A 24,892-nucleotide genomic window follows, 5' to 3' on the forward strand; every position below is an offset into this window, starting at 1 on the left:
ACCATGTATTGATTGTAAATCCATAATGAATGAATCGGCCCAAGTACAAGAACTTTATGTCCCGCTTTCAAAAGGGCTAATGCACTCGTTTCTGGTTTGGAAAAACGAAATAATTCTCAAACAAATAAAAAAAATAACAGAACACGCGTACAACTTGTTAGCGTATGCCTAATAACAATGAGATTTATATTCTGTGAAGGTGTTGCAAATCACTCCCTTCTTCATAAAACGATGTTCGTATGCATAATCTTTCGAAAAACATCAAAAAACTTATTGTTTGTTCCCAGAATTTCACAAAACAACATCAAGTTCAATTGTCCCATGTTATTATTCTAGGCATAACTGTCCCACCATGTATTTTTGAACCGTAATCAAGCTTGATTGATTCAAGTGCGGGGAACTCTTCACATTTAATTAAACAATAGTTAACTGCTAATAAAAAACCAGGTGTATTGCAAAACTGAAATGCCTAAAGCTTCTGGTAGACAAATATGCTAGAAAACTTTGATTGCGTTTATCTCAGTTGCTGATTTTGAAACATGGGACAACTATTCGAAGAACGGCAGTGTTGGTCTCATGGAAATTATATATAAACCTAAATCAGAAAAATAAATCCGTGTTATAATCAACAAGATAGATAGCTCGTTTAAAGAGTAATGAAGTATAATTATACGCGAGACGAAGTTGAAAATATTTTTGGTTAATCTAGGACATTTGAAAAAGAATGTTTCCTGACAAATAAAGGAAGCTGATCTCGTTCAGAACCCCCTTGCTCCATTCTAGAGTTTTAGCACATTTTGGGTTTTCGAAGCTTTCACAAAATGAAAACATTGATTTTTCACCTGTATCTTTAATTAAAAGTGTTATTAGATTGCGAGAGATTCCAATGCGCCAATCGGTTAATGTAGGGGGAAAGTGGTCACGTGAGGTAAAGTGGTCACCTGCTTGTTCGGTAGTATAACTTTTGACTATTGACACCATATTGATAGTCACCTTTAATTTGAAGAGCTCCATGACTTTTGAGTCACCCTGTACTCCAGTGAAGCTGTCACATGTCAAAATACAAAAATCGCTCTCTCGGTAGCCATTCGGCCGTAGTTTGGTGCGTTTCGAATCTAAGGAACTTCTAGTGAAGTTTAGTTTATTTGACCTGATATTTTTGACAAATCATTAGTTTTGACGACTGTTCACATATTCTAGGAAAGGTGAACATATATTTTGTTCAATTTCAGCAATTATTTCGCATATTTCGCATTATACTTTACTACTGACAATGTTCTGTTTTCAAAAGCTGATATACCTTATCACCTTCTGCTCGTAAAGGAGTCCCTTTTGTGGTTTTGACACAGGAAAAATATGGAAATATATAGGAAATACGTTTTTGTACGTATGAACAATTTATAATTACGACTCTAGTTGAATAGGCCTAGCTCATTTCATACATGTACCTACTATTTCAATAATGTTTTAAACAAATTTGGCCAAGAAAACATGCATAAATCTATCCTTTTCTAGGGTGATATGTGCGAGTGACCACTTTACCTCCTCACTAAAAAAATGTTCGATTTTTCAACTGTTTTCTAATAATGAAAAATGTACAATTTTCAATTTTCATAATAAAAACAGCTTACTATCTTGAACTACAATAAGTTGAGCTACAATATTCTTCGAAGAACGGGAATTTGAGTGGTATGTGGACACAGGAAATGGGAATGTTCCTTAGGGTGACCTCATTCCCCCCAGTTCCACTATAGAACAAACGCGCGTCGTCACCACAATCTACTGCGTTCATAGCTATGTTGCAATTGATTATTGGTGCAGCTCACATAATTCAATCTTATGTAACTAGCTTGCAATAGATCAGCCCCAACGAATATAATTGCATCGATAGCGAACTAATTCACGTCGATGCCATTTAGAACTTATTTCATATCATTAATATGTAACAAAAAAATGCTGGCCTGAAGAGGCTACCTCGAGGCACAGACAGATCCACTGGTTACGCCAGCAATTTACTATTTTCATGAATAGTGATGTGTGTTCGCCCGTTCAAGTGATTCTCAAACCAGTTTAGTACGAATCCAGTTACACACAGCTCAAAAGCAATTCTATCGCTTTTCGAAAGCTTCTTTTTAAATGAATAAATATGGCCAGAACAACTTTCATGTTTTCATTCCAGCGACAAGTTGAGAGCACCTTCACCGTTTTTTTCCTGTGGATCCAGATCCAATCATCGTATTTCGTTTTATATTCTGATGACTGTTTTATTAACCAGTATTGCTAGGATTTCCCAAGCTTTGGAATTTCATTCATTTTCGACGATTTTGTTCTTAAGTCGAAATTCAACTGAGACAACTTCTAGGCATAATAGGTAATTGATATATCGTGAAGTGTCACCTCCTATCCGACAAGTAACGAATCGGTGTTCTGGAGTGGATAGGAGTGGGTTGTCATTCGTTGCTCCTTTCACTGACTTCGTCAGTTTCTGCATGGTTTCATAAACCTTCTATACTTGAAAGTTGAAAGTTTTTTTTTTGCAATCAAGACTTCACTTTCCGTCGAAATCAAAACCGATGTCGATGCAGCTGACGTGAATTACATAACTGTGATGCAAGATGAAACTTTAACTTTATCGTTAACAAATTTGTACTAGACAAAACAACCATTGTAATGAGCGATTGTGTGGAATTGAAAATATATGAACATGTATGAACGACAATCCCGACTAAAATGACTTACGTGTCATACAAAATACATTCGACGAATTGATTTATGAAATAATCACTAGTTCAAAACAATCCTCCATATGGTATAAAGGATTTGACAACTAACCAACGTCGACAAAAAATAATAGTACCATGCGAATTTCAACAACATAACACCATGCAATATTCTTTCCATTTCCACATTCTCTTCTTTAAAAAAAAACATCTTTCTTTTTTCAAATCGATTGCATGGAATTTCCGACGCTTTCCCAACCTAATCTAGCAAATCCAATGAAGAAAACACATACACGCGTAAGGACGATTAAATTAATGGACTGCCCATGTTCTACCGATAAACTGAATGACAATGCCAACGGAGCAATTAGTAGAAAAAGTTTTCCGACAATTAAAAAATAGTTATTAAGGGTACTCAATCAACAGAAGTTCTCACAAAAACCACATTAATATCAGATAATTCGATCTGAGTAACTAATGCTAATCAGCACAGTTGTAAATCAACTTGTTATCTCTGATAACCAAACATTAAAAGTCAATTTCATCATGACGTGTTCTAACAATACTGTGGATATTCTCGAATAATGGTATGTAATTGTTTTCTTTGAAAAAAAAACTCTAGAAGAGACGAGATTTAATGCTAAGCTGTCGAGTTATAATTTTTGTTAAAGGTGAATGATTGTGAAGAGGCCCTTATAAAAAAAACAATAACGACTGGTGAAAATATATGGAAATTGTCAAATCATACTGCAGTTTGACAGTATTAATTTGGTTAACAATGTAGTTGATTATGAATACTGACTTTTAACATTTTCATATTTATATTTCTGGATTGATATACGGAAGTTATATTGATCAATAAGAATCAATAAGAAAACTATGTTCATTTTTAATTCAATTGAAGTTTAGACAATAAATTCTTTAGAAGCACTATTTTCAAAGAACGCAGAAGTAATTGTAAGTAATCACAAAGGGTCGAGTTATGTTGGCAGTCACTTGGCAGACGTTTGAGTAATGTTGTATTATAGATTGAATTACAAGAACCTCATTAATCTCAGGAATATCAGGAACAGGTTAAGATTGACCTTTTTCAACATGTCGGCGGAAAAGGTTTGTCTGACGGGTCTCCGACTTTTCTCTTTCTTTACCCTCATGAACCACAACAACAGTAAGATAGCATAATTGGCTAATTCTCAAAAACGGAACAAATAATTGAGGCACTTAGGGACCTTTGCAATTTAAGAGTACAGTTTAAGACCACTCTTCTCTTTTACCAATTACATTTTCATCTGTCTTTTTATCAAAATATTCCAAAATCGCAACTTTACATGATGAGGTCACATTTTCGTTCTAACTTATCGTTGCATCGACGTTTTTTTTCAAACCCCATCGCGAGATGTATTGCTGAGGTATTTCCTCTGCATCTAACATCATACATAACACCCCGCCACAGTTATTCATTAATCACTTTGAGCAGCCGGTGTAAGTACTGTTAATAACACGTCTACAAATGCCGTTCCTCCATCTTATTCGTACATACTTAATCAATTCATAATATTACTCTATTGATCTGACGGAAATTCAACTGCATTTGTCAATACAAGAAACATACTAATAGCAACCATGTAATTTGAATGCTCGAGCTTTTCTTCAACCGTAAGACATTAATTAATATCAGTTTCCCGTCTAGGTAGCATTCAGTTAATCTCGACGAATTCAGACAATTGAGCAAGGTGACTCGTAAACACCGCAATACACTGGTTATTATCTGCCATCTACCATCTATCTGTATTCTCGGGAGATAAACGAAAAAAAACCTTCCGACAATCTTACAAAACCACCTAAACGTTCCGTAACGCCATATTTAACACATAGGATCGACACTGGAACGAATCATTGAAGGTTACTATAAACTATGGTGACATGACTATTTCAATTATCAGTTGAAATAGCCGGACTAGAGATTGGAAATTCTGGACGTGGAATTGCAAGACTCTCAACTTTCTTGCGAGTACTTGAATTTCCGCGAACATATTCAGGGAATGCAATTTCATCATCGTGAGGCTGCATGAAGAACCAGAATTGCGGCAACACACACGACCTTGGAAAATTTGTTATCATGATGAAAGGGATACAGAAACAGGTATGTGGGCCAATCTATAAAATAATATGAAGCTTGAGAATGCGAAACCACTCCTTCAACATCAGCCTTATCAACACCCACATTCCTCATCTAGGTAGCTGATGAGAATAGAGAATAATTCTACGTGCAGCTAGAGCATGAATACGATCGCTGCCCAAAACACCACACCAAAATATCATTAACATGTTGAGTGCCATGGTTTTATAGCGATTGGATGGACATTTTAAAACGTATTAGGACCATCGTTTCGTAGTGGAAGGTATTTTTGTTCGAAAAGGGAATGCCTATGAGCTTATATGCTTATATTATTTACCTTTATTATCATATGTTATACTGTCAGTCACCGGTGACTGACGCGACCTGAGCGTAAACTCGGTGTCAGCTACCGGTGACTGACGTGGCAGTCAACGTGTTAATGATGTGGATCAGACATACTCAACCCGCGGGCCGCGGACCGCATGCGGACCACCGGACCGTTACAATTTTGTATGTATAACAATCACAAAAACTTAATATGTCATCTAGGAAACATGAGATGATCATCTATGAACATAAGTATAATGAAATTTGATACAACAAACTAATGTGTAAATGTGTAATGAGGTACATTTACACATAAGTTAGTTGTCCAGTTAAGTGGTATTAGTAGATTAAATATCTATTCAATATATTTAATCTTTATTTAGAACTAATCCTGTTAACGCTAGCGAATAAAAATGAAAATATGGATATGAAATGTAATGGTAACAAATGGTATCAAATCAGTAAACAGGTCACGTTTTTTGTTATAAAATAGTCTTAACGTTAATAATTAATTTGACTCCGAACGGATTTTGATGGTTTACATTCCAATCGAATCAGAAAGTCTCTAAAAAAATTTCGATACGTTATACATTACGGTTCTCTAGCCCAAAAATGATTTAAACTAACGAAAATTGAAAATTAGAAAAATACACATTTTCCTATCGTGTTCTCGATAGCAGAGTAAGTATCAGCGAGATATAGGATATTTAAATATCACTGCTAATCAGACAAGCGTAAGTCGGTCGCTCGAAATTCAAATACAGTATTCGTTCTACAGACAATGTGGATAGAGAAAATATTGCAATCTAAGCTACACCGTATTCTATTCATTGAGTATAAACTAGCCATTCACGATTTCAAATTACAGCATTCACAATATATCAGTCATCTAGCAAGCGAGCAGACGGCAGCGAGGCTTTCGAAATGATCTTTCCCAAGGCCGAGTGTTTACCGTAGTTTTCCACATTGGTCTTTTTCAAGGCTAGTGGCGAATGAACTGATGAGCCTTTAAAGCCTCTAAAATTCAAAACATCGTTATCGTCGTCTCACACCTACTATCAAAGTAGTCTTTCTCAATACTGATGTCACATACAGCGGTTTTGCTCAATTCTAGATTGTGCAATATCTATCTTTCATTCTTTCGTAGCATCGAGCAAAGAACTAATACCTATACCAACTTTGTTCGGTTGGGTCACCGCGTCGATTTGCATGCCATCTGGTGAAGAGTACCTCTGTATTTTTGTATCACATCATATTTCAATCTGGACTGAGGTGTATGTTTAAAATTTCCAAAACGAGAGTGTTACGTTTGGGGTGCAAAGTTTTGAACGAAATACTTCTTTTTCGGTTGAACAAAGTGGTATGGCAATCACTTCATTCGAAAAATAAAAGGTGTATGAGCCCTAATAATCGGATTAAACATATTTAATAGATATTTAATTTACTAATATCACTTAACTAGACAACTAACTAACGTGTAAATGTGTAATGTGTGATCTTGCGATTTGAATGTATTTTTCAAAAATTAATTACCTAATTTATAATTTGTATTAAAAATTATAAACCAAACTTGATATTTACTAAATTTTATGTCCATTTGTTTGTTGAATTTTGGTGAGAATATTATGTCAAGTTTACTCACTTAATGGCGAACCCCTGTCTAGAAGGTCGAGAAACAATGAATTTTCGTAATTTTTTTTTGTATGCTTGAAATAGAGTGAAGTGTTCGGGTATTTTGGTTAAAGTATTGTTAAGGTATTGTTCTAGGTATATATGAAGAAATATTTTGATTTTTTTAGTGCACATATCATGATTGTTACCCTGTTAACAACTGGGTGCTTAGATGCGGTCTGAAAATCGGTACATTGCTGATGGTATCGGTCCTGAAGCAACGGGTAGTCGCAGGACAAATTCCAATGAATATTTGAAACTTTAGGACAACACCTATAGCGTTACATAAGGGTTTTTGAAAATTCTAAAAAATTCCAAAATGACGGCTATTTTTGTTAAAAATGAGTTATTTTTTATGAAAATTGCTGCTTAGAATCGAAAAAATAAGATATCATTTGAAGTTTCGTACAGCAATGCTATTCCCTTGAGCTGACCTTTTGTACGATATGAAATATGTAACTTTTCAACGATATGAAATATCGAAAAATCCTTACGACACAACATTTCTGAGAACATAAGCTTCCCAAAAAATTCAATAAGAAAAATGCGATTTTTCGATTTTTCCAGACCAGGGTCCCCTCTAAACCAACAGCAAACTTTTTGAATTGGTAAATATTTTGTATGAAAAAGAAAAAAAGAACTAGAAATAGAATTTTTAAAGACATTTGGCTATAAGGATCTGTGGTATCACTTCATTCTGAAAAAAGGTGTCTCTCTCGGCCAAAATTGTTTGAGAATCCCCACTGTAAACGGATGCTTCTCCCTTTTGGGGTGGAATTTTGTCACTAAAAGAATGACAATAATTTGCAATAATTAAAACAAATATTTCAACATTTCTGATTCTGCTGCATTTCTCAACAAACGGTTGAACGATTGTTCCCAGAATACAATTAGAATGAAACAAAACTACTAGCTTCCAAAAATTATGTAGACTTGCATAAATAGCAGTCAAGATTATTTAAAATGACACAAAATGTTAAACAAAAGTATAATGTTAAAATGTATGATCATAAACAGGATGAGAAAAAAAAATGCAATACAATACAAATACAATATCAGATTATTTTCAGACACAATTCTCGTGCAAGATTTATCCGTTACATGGAACAAATGTTGTGCACCCGTGGCCGAGTGGTTAGCGTCTCACATCATCATGCCGGGTGTTCGGTTTCGATTCCCGTTCTGGCCGGGGGATTTTTCGTCAAAGAAATTTCCTTCGACTTGCACTGTGGTCACGCGTATTCTAGAGCTTGCCCCTCGGAATACATTCAAGGCATATTATTTGGCTTAAGAAATCTCAACTAAGTATTAATAACGCTAGTTAATGCATACGTTGAGACGGCAAAAGTTCCACAGGGAACGTTAACGCCATTCAAGAAGAAGAATGGAACAAATGTTTGATACAGAAAATATAATAGAATAAAGATAGCCCTAAGTCGGACAATTCCTTTCTCGAGTGTTGCTCTTATCAACGCATTCGGCGATCCATTTTTATTTATATAGATAAAAGAATGGTAGCCCCCCTTTAGAGAGGGGAAAGGGGTGTCAAACCACCTGAACGAAATTTAAATGAAGTGTCCAAAAACTCTCCACACAGACCAGTCGAATTCAAAACGAGATCCAGATCAGTCCAAGATTATTTCCAACCAATTTATATAAGCGTGAACGGTGAAATAAAAAGAAGTTTGAAATTGTGTAAAATTGAAAAAGGTGTCTTTGAGGAAAACTCCATCGCTGAAAGCCAAATTAATAAAATCATCAGTGAGTTAGCGCATATTCTAAATCTTCGCTGTGATTTATAAAAGGTGTCCGAAAATAGCGCGAGATTTGCGGTGCGCTTAATCTCAGTTCGTGGCTGAGATCGTAAGCTGGAAAATTCACTTTCGATCCTTTGGGCCGCTCTAGGAAGCGGAAGAAAATCCTTCGTCACCGGACCCCCTCTGGTAAGCCCCCATCACCACCATAAAAACATTTATTGCTCCCTAAAACCTCCACATGCCAAATTTGGTTCCGTACGCTTGATTAGTTCTTTAATTATGCAGAAACATATGCTTCATTTGTATGTCAATTATACACCCCCCCCCCTCTCCCCACCTCAGAGAGAGGGGAGGAGTGTTTTTTCCCACCATAGATACGTGTCGTGTCCCCTAAAACCTTCGCATGGCAAATTTGGCTCCATTATCTTGATTAGTTTTAGAGTTATGCAGAAGTTTGTCTTTCATTCGTATGGCAGACCCTGATCAACCCTGATAAAACATCAGCTGGAGAGCACGTGTGTAGATCCAAAGCACAAGCGCTGCTGGAATCATGATAGCACGGTGACACGAGAAATTTAATGCGAAGAAAAAACAATAATCTGGAATTCATCGTTGACACACACCGTTCATACGACCCTCGCTATGTTCTTCTTCAATGGCACTAACGTTCCCAAGGTTTGCCTTCTCAACGTAGTACTACTTGTGTCATTTTTATTAGTAAATAGTTGAGATTTCTATGACGAACAATACGCCTTGAATGTATTCTGGAGTGGCAAGCTCAAGAATACGCGTGACTACAGTGCAAGTCAGAAGGGTTTCTTTAACGAAAAATCTCTTGCATAAACATTAGACCAACGAGACCCCGTCACAGATACTTAATTCATTATGAACATCATTTCTCATTTTGATTTAATATTTATGAACATGCGACGAAACAAACAGAGGGCGCGCTCGAAGGATTTTTATTTTTATCATATGGTGATTTGACATGGTCAAGAAACGCCAATTCAAGAAATCGTAAGCTGTACCAACAATTTATGGTCGACATATACGCGAAGGTAGAGATTGAACTACTGCAATTCTTACTACACAATCAACAAAAGCGGTGCGAGGAATAATACATTCACTTGCGAGACACTATCATGAGCAGCGCCGACACAGCTTTAGTTATAGCCAGGCCAAAGCGCAATGCATTGTCATGACATTGTGCGTGTGTTCAAACACAAAATGAAGTTCGATCGTATTCGTCCCCACATATTGTTGGTTGTATTCTGTTGAATAAAACTTATTTTGACCATTGTTTCGCGACAAGGCGAACGAATTTGAGAGTGTAAAAGTCGATTTCGATCGAATTGTAAAATCCGATCACTCATATGCATATATGAATATTGAGTTCTACAAATCGGTGAAGAGTAATAAAAACATCCATGAATAAAGGAAGCAATATGGCTGTGTTTCAAACATAGATTACCGATGTGAATACTCCTCGATTGAATGACAACGATAAAATAACGCCATTCCAAACAGGCCGATTAATTTGAACGTTTTCCAATTTATGAACGAGACCAAGCTGTTATGAACTAAGCCATGTTGAAAATCACATGCACGTATTTTCTAACAAGGAGACAGCAATAAATATTGATTTTTTATATTTCATTTTTTCTACTTTACGGCAAACTTATATTTTTTTTTTCAGTTGACGTTTAACTTTTGAGAGATCAAAAATGTCAGTTACGTTAATGAAATACACCAAGAAACATCATATAACCTTTCGTTCAAATCATTTAATTCGTTTTTTTATCGGTCATATTCGATTTATTTTAAATATCGTTAAAATATTCAAACACACTTACAATACATAAGTGTGTTTTATTCAACACCCAAAATATTCACTAGAAATAATTTATTTGGCAGAACAACGTTTGCCTGGTCAGCTAGTATATATATATATATATATATATATATATATATATATATATATATATATATATATATATATATATACATATATATATATATATATATATATATATATATATATATATATATATATATATATATATATATATATATATATATATATATATATATATATATATATATATATATATATATATATATATATATATATATATATATATATATATATATATTAGGGTGCCAATGAAAATGGTCATCTCAAGTTTCAAAAAGTAACCCCATAAAAAATGTTCACCTCCTCGAAAGAACACCCTATGTCAAATTTTAACTCTATCGGACTTAAGAGAGAGTGGCGCAAAGCGGTCAAATTTTGAGTTTTTTGAAAACTGAAAAATCACCCAAGGGGGGAAATCGGGGTTTTCGAAAAAAAAAGTTGATGCCAAATGTCTTAAAATTGCATTACTCGTCGAGATTTACAGTTATCTCGAAAAAAAATTTTTTGGAAAAAGAATGTTTTTTTTTTTGGCACTTGGTCGTTTTTTCGTCCGAAAAATTGATTTTTGAAAAAAAAAAGTTTTTAGTTAACTGTAAATCTCAACGTGTCATGCAATTTTGGCATCAAGATATTGTTTTAAAAACCCCGATTTCCGCTGATTTTTCGATTTTCAAAAAAATAAAATTTTAACGTCTGCGACACCAGTAAATGGAGTCCGAATGAGGTAATATTTTGCACAGGGTATATTATTATGTAAATCAACATTTCGTAGCAAGTTCCGAAAAAGTCCCATAGTATCGATTTTTGACAAAAAAACAGGAAGTGGGTTATATCTATGGTATAACCGCAAGGGTGACGTAGGACTATCGTTGATTTAGAGATCATTTGTATGAAGTTGAATCTGAATTCATTCTGAATGAATGAATATTTGGAGAACTTCGAAAACGAGAGCGTTACGTTGGAGACAGGTTTTATGCATCCAATATTGGATACGGAAATATCCTACTGATGGGGAAGAATAATCTTCAGAAGCTATCCTGTTGATTGCGATTGATTGAAAAACCACAAAACCAAATGTATTTGGTCACAGTGTTACATGGATAGAAAACATTCAATTAAACTCTTTCACATGAATATATTTTGAAAATTCCCAAAGGAACTGGCAGATTATTTTCAGTAACGATTAGATATTTCCACATTTTCCTCGATACTGGAAGCCCACCAGTGGTTAATGCCAACTCGATAACCACCTGTTAATAGCACTTGATTGAAACATATTTGGTCACAGTGTTACATGGATAGAAAACATTCAATTAAACTCTTTCACATGAATATATTTTGAAAATTCCCAGAGGAACTGGCAGATTATTTTCAGTAACGATTAGTTATTTCCACATTTTTCTCGATACTGGAAGCCCACCAGTGGTTAATGCCAACTCGATAACCACCTGTTAATAGCACTTGATTGAAACATATTTGGTCACAGTGTTACATGGATAGAAAACATTCAATTAAACTCTTTCACATGAATATATTTTGAAAATTCCCAGAGGAACTGGCAGATTATTTTCAGTAACGATTAGTTATTTCCACATTTTCCTCGATACTGGAAGCCCACCAGTGGTTAATACCAACTCGATAACCACCTGTTAATAGCACTTGATTGAAACATATTTGGTCACAGTGTTACATGGATAGAAAACATTCAATTAAACTCTTTCACATGAATATATTTTGAAAATTCCCAAAGGAACTGGCAGATTATTTTCCAGCAATGATTAGATCTTTCCGGAACTTTCTCGATGCTGAATGGCATCCTAACGGAAAGAGTTCTGCGCGTGTATGTGTCGATCCTTCGCCGTCCACCTCCTCCAGCACGTTAGGCAACGATGTTGTCTTGTCGATGTCCTCACGAAAAATGAATGTGTCTCACCACCAGAATATCGCTTAAGTATGCTTTTTGTGTGTGATTGAATCGAGAGAAGGTGTGGTTTACAATGGCAATTTGGAAGGCAAACTAGAGGGGAATGAACTCTCTGAGCTCGGAACTTTCGGCGACTGAGCAATAATCGATTGCGGGCGCATACAATATTGGATACGGAAATATCCTACTGATGGGTAAGAATAATCTTCTGAAGCTATCCTGTTAATTGCGATTGATTGAAAAACCACAAAACCAAATGTATTTGGTCACAGTGTTACATGGATAGAAAACATTCAATTAAACTCTTTCACATGAATATATTTTGAAAATTCCCAAAGGAACTGGCAGATTATTTTCAGTAACGATTAGATATTTCCACATTTTCCTCGATACTGGAAGCCCACCAGTGGTTAATGCCAACTCGATAACCACCTGTTAATAGCACTTGATTGAAACATATTTGGTCACAGTGTTACATGGATAGAAAACATTCAATTAAACTCTTTCACATGAATATATTTTGAAAATTCCCAAAGGAACTGGCAGATTATTTTCAGTAACGATTAGATATTTCCACATTTTCCTCGATACTGGAAGCCCACCAGTGGTTAATGCCAACTCGATAACCACCTGTTAATAGCACTTGATTGAAACATATTTGGTCACAGTGTAACATGGATAGAAAACATTCAATTAAACTCTTTCACATGAATATATTTTGAAAATTCCCAGAGGAACTGGCAGATTATTTTCAGTAACGATTAGATATTTCCACATTTTCCTCGATACTGGAAGCCCACCAGTGGTTAATGCCAACTCGATAACCACCTGTTAATAGCCGCGCGTGTATGTGTGTGTAGCGATGTCTTCCCAGGGAACCGTTTGTGGCATCACTCTCCTCCTGATAGATTCCCTTCTGGCCTAGGGTGCACAAACAGGCTCTTGGTGACACCGTTCATCCGCGCTTTCATGATAAATAAAGAGCTTCACCGCAACAGCGACAACATGCTCCAATCGCTGTTCAATTAGAACTGAGTGGATTTCCGAGCGCCGCTCGCTTATATACCGATTGGTGATTTCAATAGCCTGTTTTGAAAGCAATTTTAAGACTATTGAAACAAGTTTTTGGATCAAAAAGTAACAAGTATATAACGCGTAGACATTTTATCTTTCGAATGAAGTGTTTATCATACCATTTCGTTCAGTTGTTTAGGAGCCATTAACGCTCAAAATCTCGGTCTCCGGCGTAACGCTTTCGTTTTCGAAACTTTGATTTTACACCCCGGTATAGAAATGAAAGACGTAGTCCTACGTCAAAAAAATTTCGAGATGACACTAGATCTCGACGTTTCATGCCATTTTAAGACATTTGGCATCAAAAATTTTTTTTCGAAAATCCGATTTCCTTTACTCCCCCCTTGGGTGATTTTTCGATTTTCAATAAACTCAAACTTTGACCGCTTTGCGCCTCTCTCCCTTAAGTCCGATTGAGCTGAAAGTTGGCATAGGGTGTTTTTTCGAGGTGGTGAACATTTTGTATAGGGTACCTTTTTGATATTTTAAGGTCGATTTTTTTCCATATATTCATTGACACCATTGATTTTTTCGCAACAAAATTTATTCTGATGTTAATGTAATAAGGGACGAAGTACACATCTAACGAGGATAAGGAACCGAGGCGGCCCCAACATCAGCCTCAGAATAAATTTCATTACAGAAACATTACAGAAATTTATAATGAAAATTATTGTCACTATATATCCTATTTGGTGTTGCTGATATAAATAAAATTGAGTATAAAAAATCGAAATAAATTCTTCCAGCTTTTTTACAATTAAAAAAAAAGTTTGGGAAGCCTTGCTGCCGTCCGGTCGCTGGCTGGATGACTGATAAATCGTGAATGACTTATTTGTATTTTTTTATCAATCGATCATTCAATTTTGGGATTTCAATCGTTGTTCCCGGGTGAAAAGTGACGTGAGGTATTTTTCACCTTTGAGAGTTGTGTTCTTCGAAGAAAAACTGAAGATGAAAATTTATTTCGATGCTATTGTTTTCGCCTTCGCCGGCACCATGCAATAGATTCGGTTCGGAATTTCTGCTGTCGTTCTGCTTCCTCTAAGATGTTTCGTTCTGCATGTAATTTTGCCAGGAGATACCAAGAAATACAAAGAAGTTCAGTGCTCTAGCGAGCGAGCAATCAACAGTTCATGTTAATGCTTAGATTGACAATCTACTCAAATTGTTTCGCAAAACTTCGCGCTCCCCACTCAGTGAAAGTATCCATTTATCGGCCCTTGTCATTGCTATCAAATGTTTGTATCAAAGAGTTTTATCGATAAATTTCTTTAATTTTTGTTCTCGCCGGCAATTTTAGATCTACGTTAACAATGCGGTCGTCTCTTGGACATCACTCTTCTTTATTTATTATTTTATTGCGGCCCCCGACACCATTACTAACACGTGTTTGTGGCCCCTACGAAAAAAAAGGCTGAGTACCGCTGATCTAGATGACCAAGAGCAGGAGTTGAGAGCGGTAGTTAGAACGGCCCATCCGCGAACCACCGAAACTGATCTGAGACTAATCAACTTTGCTGTCACCAAGAGCATGGACATGTGTAGTACCGTTTTACAGCAACCCACCAGCATCGCAACGCCTGGAGATCGGAAGGTCAAATGGAAACAAAAATCGCACATTTCGATCGATGGTCGGAGGATTTGTTAGACATCATCGATGTCAGAGCATATCATAGCGTTAAAATCGATTCAGACCATTCTTAACTGTCAGTTGCCAAGAACATACTTTATCAGCGCTTTCTACGCTTACATCTACGACGACTTCTAGAGTATCGCCGCAATATACGCTCAGAGTTCTGCAAGAAAAGGAATGTGAGCAGATGGAACCGTTTCATCGTTCTCAAGAATTGCGTGAATTCTTAGAGAAGCTGAACGCCTTGTTTATGCCACGGGCCGACATGTTCCATAACAAGTAAAAAGGCATCTTTACTAACAAACGTGAAGGTGTTGACAACCCTACGATGAACACCGGAACCGCGCGCAAACAATAAATCACCAGCGCAATAAACAACGACGATGTACCGCCCCCTAATGAAGATCAGGAGATCATGAACCAACTAAAGAACCACAAAGAAACTGATTGAATAGAACCAAAAGTGCAATTAATAATCCCAGTTATATGTTCGTTAAGAAATTATACCCAGCACGAACCTACAACTCGATTCATGCGTGAGTTTAACATGCTGCAAGAAGTGATTTCCGTAAATATGACAACAGAAGAAATTCGGAGAAGACTATGATTATTTTTAAGAGGACAACTAAATGTAGAAGTTAAGTTGTGTTTTATTTCCGTTTCCAAGTTTAGTTTTTAAGAGGGATAACGGGCTTGCAGCCTATAGTCTAATAAACATTATTATTATTTGATGTTTCATTTTTCATTTAATCAATGTTTTCAATTATTGAGAATATCATTTAAAAATGCATACTGCTAAGACTATGTGATGAGCAATTCCTAGTGCAACTAGCGTAGTGATTTCTCATAGTTTTGTTCCCAACTGAATAGTGTCGATTAAGTGAATAATCTCACCAAAGGTGATCGAATGGGTCAACAATGCAATTGGCTTTTCCGGAAGATGAAAATTGTTCATATATGGTCACATTCATCAGGTATTTAAATCGTCTGCCACATGTTCATTTTCTTGATTGATTTCATTGGCTTGAATTAGACACAAATTGATTCTCCCTATTCATCACATTGAGCTCAATATATTTCTGTCGTTGACCTACCAGATAAATGATCCCAGCATATATGTTCTGATGTGCGCAGTTACAGATCACAGAGTGACGAATTTCAACAACAATCCGTGCTATGTCCGTCTGTGTTGTTCTCATGAAGTTGTACAATCAGGAACCATACTAGAGGCCACTTGTAACACGACAGGAAAACAAATAACAGTTCAGTTATTCAAAAGTAATTATAATTAATGGCAGAATGATGGACCCGAATCAGGATACATCTTTATAAGCAAAGATACATAACGGTTTTTTGTTTGATATAAAAATTTGCCAAAATATTCACTTCACTGGAATGATACGAGAAGTTTTTCTTGGAAACACAAGAAACCTTCAATAATTCCGACCGAGCGTATTAAAGTTGAATATATCGCTAAGAGGAAGCTGTTAATCCTTTTTTTCTTTTCGCACCCCAGTCCAAGTTCATCTCCATCTCTAAATGTCAGATCCATAATCTCATTTTTTTGGAGTTCTATAGCCTGGAGTGTAATTCCCACCTGGTATTGTTGTACGACTTGCGTCATTCGTACGTCATCAAAGACCTGTTGGTCCATGCCAATCGACAGGAATCTCTCTGCGACAAATGTCAAAGACCCGTGTAAAATTGCAGCCAGAATTCCCACGAGTTTATTGAAAACTCATTAAAAGACAGTTTCAATCATTTCCATGCATTCGCAACACGAAAAAAGTTCATCTGTTTTCAAAACACTCGCGCATGATGCTGTAGATGTTGTCTCTACATGAGAGTCCTTTTGAAACATCAGTTGCGTGCTAAATGATCATGTCGCGACCGAACCGGTGTTTATAATAAATGAACATATGCAGCAATCAGTTGAACTAATCCGTATATCAGCCATAAAAAAGCCGCGGAAATGTAGTGTGACTCTGACAATGTGCTTTTGTGTGGCGGGGAAAAATTCCCACCTTTGAAATGCATCTAGTCCCGGCAGCTAGTCGGTAGGTAGCGAGAAGTTATAAATACTTCGCGTTGGCTTTGGATTTACTTCAGTGAAATTGCACACGTCGCGTCGGCATTAGCTACCGAACCAATGAGTTTTGCCGGGCTATCATAGAATTGAAAAAAAAATCGAAAAACATGTTTAAATCAGTGTTGTTATTTATCGTGGTCGTGTGCCTGTCGGGTTACCTTTTTTTTCGGAAATCACGCAAACGCTTATACGAATTGGCCGCCACATTTCCGGGTCCTTTCGATTTGCCTCTGATCGGCAGTGCATACGTTGCATTCGGTCGGGGTCCTGACGAAATCTACAACTATTTGTTCGAGCTCGTACCCAAATACACCACGCCATTGCGCGCCTGGGCCGGTCCGTTACTTTTCTTGGTTTTCACCCAACCGGAGCACCTATCCGTAATACTGAACTCGCAGGACTGTGTCAGGAGAACGTATTTATACGAGTTCTTCAATCTGGGCCAAGGAATATTCATTGCCAAGCCGGACGTGTGGAGGAAGCTGCGTAAGCAACTGAATCCTTCGTTTACAATTGGGGCTGTGAAAAAGTTTGTGCCGTTGCTGAACAGAAAATCCGATGATTTCGTGAAGCGCTTGGATGTTTTTGATGGGCAGAAAGCATTCGATGTGCTACACGTAGCAGCTGAATTTACACTAACCTCGACAGTGGCCACCACGCTGGATTACGATCTCGATAAGGCGGGAAGCATCGATATAAAGCGTTTTTTGGAGAATGCCGAAAGGTGAGAGTTACAGTGATAACGACGGTTTTCCGTGTGAAAGGTGATAGTGATATTCGCAAGAAACCATCGGATGGAACAAAAAATAAATCTCATCTTTGTTCATCTTTATAAATTTCAAATAAGTGTAAACGGAATTTATAAGTGCGCCGTTATATGCCTAATAAAGTGACTATTTAGAGTACCTGCCCAAAATATCAATTATGACCTTACACAAATTCAAGATGTTTTTCTTATCCTCTTGGTGATCAGTGAATGTTTTCAAAGCCATGCAACTAAACTTTATAATTTTTGTTGTTTCTTTATATCGGTCAATTCGGTCAGGACGTCTCGAATAAATGTTTATTCTAGTTACCTGCAATAGATGTTTTTATCTCAACGTGCAACAATTTAGGGAGAAAGTATTGCAAACCCAAAGAGCTCTTCCGTTCGTTTTTCTTTTGAATATTGGTTCTCGTTTGCATCGTCATAACAAATCCCCTTCACAAAAATATCGTTCTTTATTTTTATGGTTTATTATACTAAATCAATTGGTAAGAAAGTGCGTGTTGAAAAATGGCGAGCCGTGGAAGAAGTTAGCCAATCCCTAACAAGTGAGTTGGAAATCGTTCAATTATAGAAGAAAAAAAAACTCCATCGGATGTTCGCTCGCCGTGAGAAATCAAAAAGTGAAGAAAATATCTCGGATCAAAATTAAATGCCAGTTGGAGGAAACACTCCCTGAGAACAAGTTAAGCTGTTTGTCGGCCTATCCCTTCTTCGGCGTGCTCTGGTGTATTTGAAACAAGTGCATTCATTAAGTACATTATTCAGACAAGACAATAAATTTAACTGCGGGCAGTACATGTGATTATAATTTTTCTCTCTATTTGACCCAACTAGATTTATTTCCAACACTGCGTGAACAGTCCTTCACAAATAACTGTTGCACAGCCGTTTTATGGAGTTTTATAAAAACCGTAAAATCACCCAAGGGGGGAGTAAAAACAATCGGAGTTTTCGAAAAAAATTGATGCCAAATGTCTTCAAATTGTCTCGAGATTGTGTCGAGATCTACTGTCATCTCGATTTTTTTTGTCAAAAATCGACACTCTGGGACTTTGTCGAGTTTTCAGAATAAGAGGCAAATGGTAGGGTTAAGGGTGACAATGAAAATCGTCATATCGATTTTTTCTACTAGACCAGTCAAAACTAGAAATATAATGGAATCGTACCATATCGAAAATTATTAAACCTGCCTTTTTGACGTAGGACTACGTCTTTCATTTCTATACCGGGGTGTAAAATCAAAGTTTCGAAAACGAAAGCGTTACGCCGGAGACCGAGATTTTGAGCGTTAATAGCTCCTAAACAACTGAACGAAATGGTATGATAAACACTTCATTCGAAAGATAACATATCTACGCGTTCTATACTTGTTACTTTTTGATCCAAAAACTTGTTTCAATAGTCTTAAAATTGTTTTCAAAACAGGCTATTGAAATCACCAATCGGTATATAAGCGAGCGCCGCTCGGAAATCCACTCAGTTCCAATTGAACAGCGATTGGAGCATGTTGTCGCTGTTGTGGTGAATCTCTTCGTTTATCATGAAAGCGCGGATGAACGGTGTCACCAAGAGCCTGTTTGTGCACCCTAGGCCAGAAGGGAATCCATCAAGAGGAGAGTGATGCCACAAACGGTTCCCCGGGAAGACATCGCTACACACACATACACGCGCGGAATTCTTTCCTTTTGGATGCCATTCAGCATCGAGAAAGTTCCGGAAAGATCTAATCATTTCTGGAAAATAATCTGGGAATTTAAAAATACATTCATGTGAAAGAGTTTATTTGAATGTTTTCTATCCATGTAACACTGTGACCAAATATTTTTCAATCAAGTACTATTAACAGGTGGTTATCGAGTTAGTATTAACCACTGGTGGGCTTCCAGTATCGAGGAAAATGTGGAAATATCTAATCGTTACTGAAAATAATCTGCCAGTTCCTCTGGGAATTTAAAAATACATTCATGTGAAAGAGTTTATTTGAATGTTTTCTATCCATGTAACACTGTGACCAAATATTTTTCAATCAAGTGTTATTAACAGGTGGTTACCGAATTAGTATTAACCACTGGTGGGCTTCCAGTATCGAGGAAAATGTGAAAATATCTAATCGTTACTGAAAATAATCTGCCAGTTCCTCTGGGAATTTAAAAATACATTCATGTGAAAGAGTTTATTTGAATGTTTTCTATCCATGTAACATTGTGACCAAATACATTTGGTTTTGTGATTTTCCAATCAATCGCAATTAACAGGATAGCTTCTGAAGATTATTCTTCCCCATCAGTAGGATATTTCCGTATCCAATATTGTATGCGCCCGCAATCGATTATTGCTCAGTCGCCGAAATTTCCGAGCTCAGGGAGTTCATTCCCCTTTAATTTGCCTTCCAAATTGCCATCGTAAACCACACCTTCTCTCGATTCAATCACACAGAAAAAGCATACTTAAGCGATATTCTGGTGGTGAGACACATTAATTTTTCGTGAGGACATCGACAAGACAACATCGTTGCCTAACGTGCTGGAGGAGGTGGACGGCGAAGGATCGACACATACACGCGCAGAATTCTTTCCGTTTGGATGCCATTCAGCATCGAGAAAGTTCCGGAAAGATCTAATCATTGCTGGAAAATAATCTGCCAGTTCCTCTGGGAATTTAAAAATACATTCATGTGAAAGAGTTTATTTGAATGTTTTCTATCCATGTAACACTGTGACCAAATATGTTTCAATCAAGTGCTATTAACAGGTGGTTATCGAGTTAGTATTAACCACTGGTGGGCTTCCAGTATCGAGGAAAATGTGGAAATATCTAATCGTTACTGAAAATAATCTGCCAGTTCCTCTGGGAATTTAAAAATACATTCATGTGAAAGAGTTTATTTTAGCAGGTTAGCTTTTGAAGATTATTGTTCAGAACAAGGTTTTTCGTATCCTATATTGGATGCATAAAACCTTGTGCCTCCAACGTAACGCTCTCGTTTTCGAATTCCCCCAAATATTCATTTATTCATTCATTCAGAATGGATTTGGATTCAACTTCAAACAAATGATCTCTAAATCAACGATAGTCCTACGTCACCCTTGCGGTTATACCATAGATATAACCCACTTCCTGTTTTTTTCAATCAAGTGCTATTAACAGGTGGTTATCGAGTTAGCATTAACCACTGGTGGGCTTCGAGTATCGAGGAAATTCGGGAAAGAACTAATTGTTGCGAAAAATACTCTGTCGGTTCCCCTGGGAATTGAAAAATACATTGATGCGAAAGAGTTTATTCTAATGTTTTCTATCCATGTAATACCAGGGACAGACATACAGCTGTACTTGCGTTGTACGTGTACAGCGTTGTACAGGTACCATCGTACCATGACAGACATACTTTGGTTGTACATTGTACCGTATGTCAAACTGACAATCAGATACTTTTCCAATTTCCACCACATATTTCAACGAAAAAGGTTTTTATTTAGTGTCTAAACTATCAAACACAACAAACAAGTTTCCAATCTGAGTTATTAACTTAAGAGAAAGTCAATGAAAAGAACGTTTATCAAGTGATTTGATTCTGCTTGTTCATGCTACCCACCACTAACCGTCTATGGCGCTGCGCACAGTACAACTGTAGCCATGTACAGCGGTAAAATAGGTCGGTACAGGTACAGCGATTGTACCGAGTTGCTTGCATGGTTCTAACGCTGTACATGGTGACAGACATACAACTTTCGAAGTACAACGATAGTACAGCTGTATGTCTGTCATAAGTATAACACTGCAACCAAATACATTTGGTTTTGTGATTTTTCAATGAATCGGAATTAACAGGAAAGCTTCTGAAAATTATTCTTCCCCATCAGTAGAAAATTTCCATATCCAATATTGTATGTGCGCGCAACGGAAAATGTTTCGTATCGCGAAAATTATATAATTTTCAATCGATTGCTCAGTCGCTGAAAGTTACAAACTCAGAGAGTTCATTCCCCTCTAGTTTGCCTTCCAAATTGCCATCGTAAACCACAGCTCTCGATTCAATTACGTACAAAAAGCATACTTAAGCGATATTCTGGTGGTGAAATGCATTCATTTTTCGTGAGGACATCGACAAGACAACATCGTTTCTGAACGAGCAGGACGAGCTGAACGAGCTGGACGAGCTGAACGGCGAGGGATCGAGGGATTCATTACTTGGCCTGACTTGACCTGAAACGCATTCATTCATTCCCTTGGAATTGAAAATTACATTCAAGCGAAAAAGTTTATTATGTTTTCTATCCATATAATACTGCGACCAAATACATTTGGTTTTGTGATTTTTCAATCAAGTGCGATCAACGTTAGACCACGTCTTTTGGCAATTTATTAGAGGTGCAATGAATCCTAAGAAGGAATTCCCGTTCTACGCGCACTGGTAAACGATGTTTGCTCAACAATTTCTCAAACGAGAAATGGGTGTTGTAAGAAAGGATGAGCGAACGCAAAAAAATATGTGGATTGATTTGATGCAGCGGTTATTTTGTCTATTGAAAATGGAATACAAATCATATCACAATACAAGCAATGTATTATGTATTATACAACTTTCGTGTGATTGCTTTTTTTGCTGAATATTGTGCCTTCAACGTAACGCTCTCGTTTTCGAAGTCCCCCAGATATTCATTTATTCAGAATTGATTCAGAAGCAACTAAAAACAAATGGTCACTTAATCAAAGATAGTCCTACGTCACCCTTGCGGTTATACCACAGATATAACCCACTTCCTGTTTTTACTATTTCATCATTAGATTAGTTCTTTGCAGGATAGACTGGCGCAAAAAAAATCAATCAATGATGCATGCTTTTCACTCAGTGTTGATGTAGGGAAAAATACACTCGACAAAAAAAATTAGAGGAACAGAGTGTGTAGTCAAAGTCTTTTAGGTGATTTTTGAAAAGCTGTAACTTTGTGAAAACTCAACGCATGAGGTTGGTATGTACATCATTTTAAAGCTTATTCTAGTTTTAGAATATTCTATTTGTATATTTTTATGTTTTTTTTATATATTTTCTATACAACATAAGAGATATTTTTCATTCAAACAGAAATATCTCTGTATGCAAAGATCCTACAGGAACGTTCAAGCAATCAAATAAAGGCTTTTTATAAGGTTAGTTGGATTTGCTATTTTGTGCACCCGTGGTTGAATGGTTAGCGTCTCACATTATCATGCCAGGTGTTCGGGTTCGATTCCCGTTCGGGCCGGGGGATTTTTCGTCAGAGAAATTTCCTTCGACTTGCACTGTGGTCACGCGTATTCTAGAGCTTGCCCCTCGGAATACATTCAAGGCGTGTTATTTGGCTTAAGAAATCTCAACTTATAATTAATAAATGACGCTAGTTAATGCCTACGTTGAGACGGCAAAAGTTCCGCATGGAACGTTAACGCCATTCAAGAAGAAGTGGATTTGCTATTAAGTGCAAAAAGTACAAAAAGTTTAATAAAAGAGAAAGAAACCAAATTGATCATTTCTTCCCGATATTTTTATCCTCTACATCTGAACGAACCAAGCCAAAAATGTAAGACTCTGCGTGAAGAAAAGGGGCGATCATTTTGAAAAGTTTTGCCAAAAACTATTTTTGACGTAGAACTACGTCTTTCATTACGGGTGCCAAATAAGAAAACAGGTCACATTTTTATGATATAAAGATAACGTAATAACTATTTTTGCTGTGAACAGATTCTGGCGATTTGCATACCAATCGAATTGGAAATTCTCTAAGATTTGTTTGATATGCTATACATTACAATCCCATAGTCTGTAAATAGTTTAAATTAAAGAAAACTGGAAGCATTCCTATCTTCCCATACATTTGTTCTGCAGTTCGGTAGTTTAAAATTTTTCAAATTTTAAATTATAATTTTCACTACTGAAATAGTAAAAATAACTATATAACTAAAAAGTTACTCCAAATATTTTGATGCATTCTAAATAATATCCGAAGTAATATATAAGTGGATTGAATGATATAATTCCGTAGTTCTGCGGTCGTGTCCTAAGTACAACCCCTTACCTTTTTTTTAAAAAATTGAAGACGAATTGACAGTAATAACACATGCCAATATCAATAATATGGGTTTCGCAAAAAAAAACTGCAGTACAAACCATTCATACTGTAAAAATATTAAAAAGTAAAGGATAAACATTATATTAATACATAACCCTCTGACTGAATTCCCTTCATAGAATCGAAACCGATGAAGGCCCTTTAAAACGTTCGTCGCCCCGTCACCCAGTTATGGGTGACACTTTCATCGTTCAATTTGAACAGGATTTTTAAATAGAATTTGATAGAACATGCACCTAAATTCAACTATAGGATACGTAGAAAAATCATAAAATCATATATATGGGACAATCTCATTTTCATAGACTTCTGCAGAGCATTTTACCTTTTCCACGCTTTTCGGTGGCTGAATCTGACGATTTAAAGTATACATAAAAAAGAAAAAAAATAATTTTTACTCATTTTGCTCCTGTAATCGTTTTTATCAAATTATGTTATAAAGTGATAACTTTTAACATAATTTGATAAAAACGATTACAGGAGCAAAATGAGTAAAAATTATACTAGAACCTCAACTAGAACACAAATAAGGTTGAACGAACACAAACAACTCGCACTGAAATAGAACAAAATTTATCGTTCAACAGATAACATTATTTCGATTTGTAATGTAACGTTCCTTCGTCAAATTGAAAGGCTTTGGTAAATGTGGTAATCACATCTCAACTGTAAAATATTATGGAGGGTTGCCGACCTGGTGTGAGAACTTACTTTATCGCGTTAGAACACTATCACCCATATTACGGAATTCGATCGGATTTGAAACTCAATCGGAATTCGCAAC

The 24,892-nt window shown here is 36.4% G+C and overlaps 1 protein-coding gene across 1 annotated transcript in view; it reads left to right on the forward strand.

The window, feature by feature from the left end:
• The first annotated feature begins 17,260 nt into the window (after nt 1–17,260).
• LOC129778370 (probable cytochrome P450 313a4) overlaps nt 17,261–24,892 on the forward strand; it is a 29,730-nt gene continuing 22,098 nt past the window's right edge. Inside the window, exon 1 of the mRNA XM_055785238.1 lies at nt 17,261–17,956. Within this exon, the coding sequence (XP_055641213.1) occupies nt 17,340–17,956 (617 nt within the window). The 5' untranslated portion in view covers nt 17,261–17,339. The remainder of the gene's footprint in view (nt 17,957–24,892) is intronic.

This window comes from Toxorhynchites rutilus, chromosome 3 (genome assembly GCF_029784135.1).
Source record: "Toxorhynchites rutilus septentrionalis strain SRP chromosome 3, ASM2978413v1, whole genome shotgun sequence".
Lineage (NCBI taxonomy): Eukaryota > Metazoa > Arthropoda > Insecta > Diptera > Culicidae > Toxorhynchites > Toxorhynchites rutilus.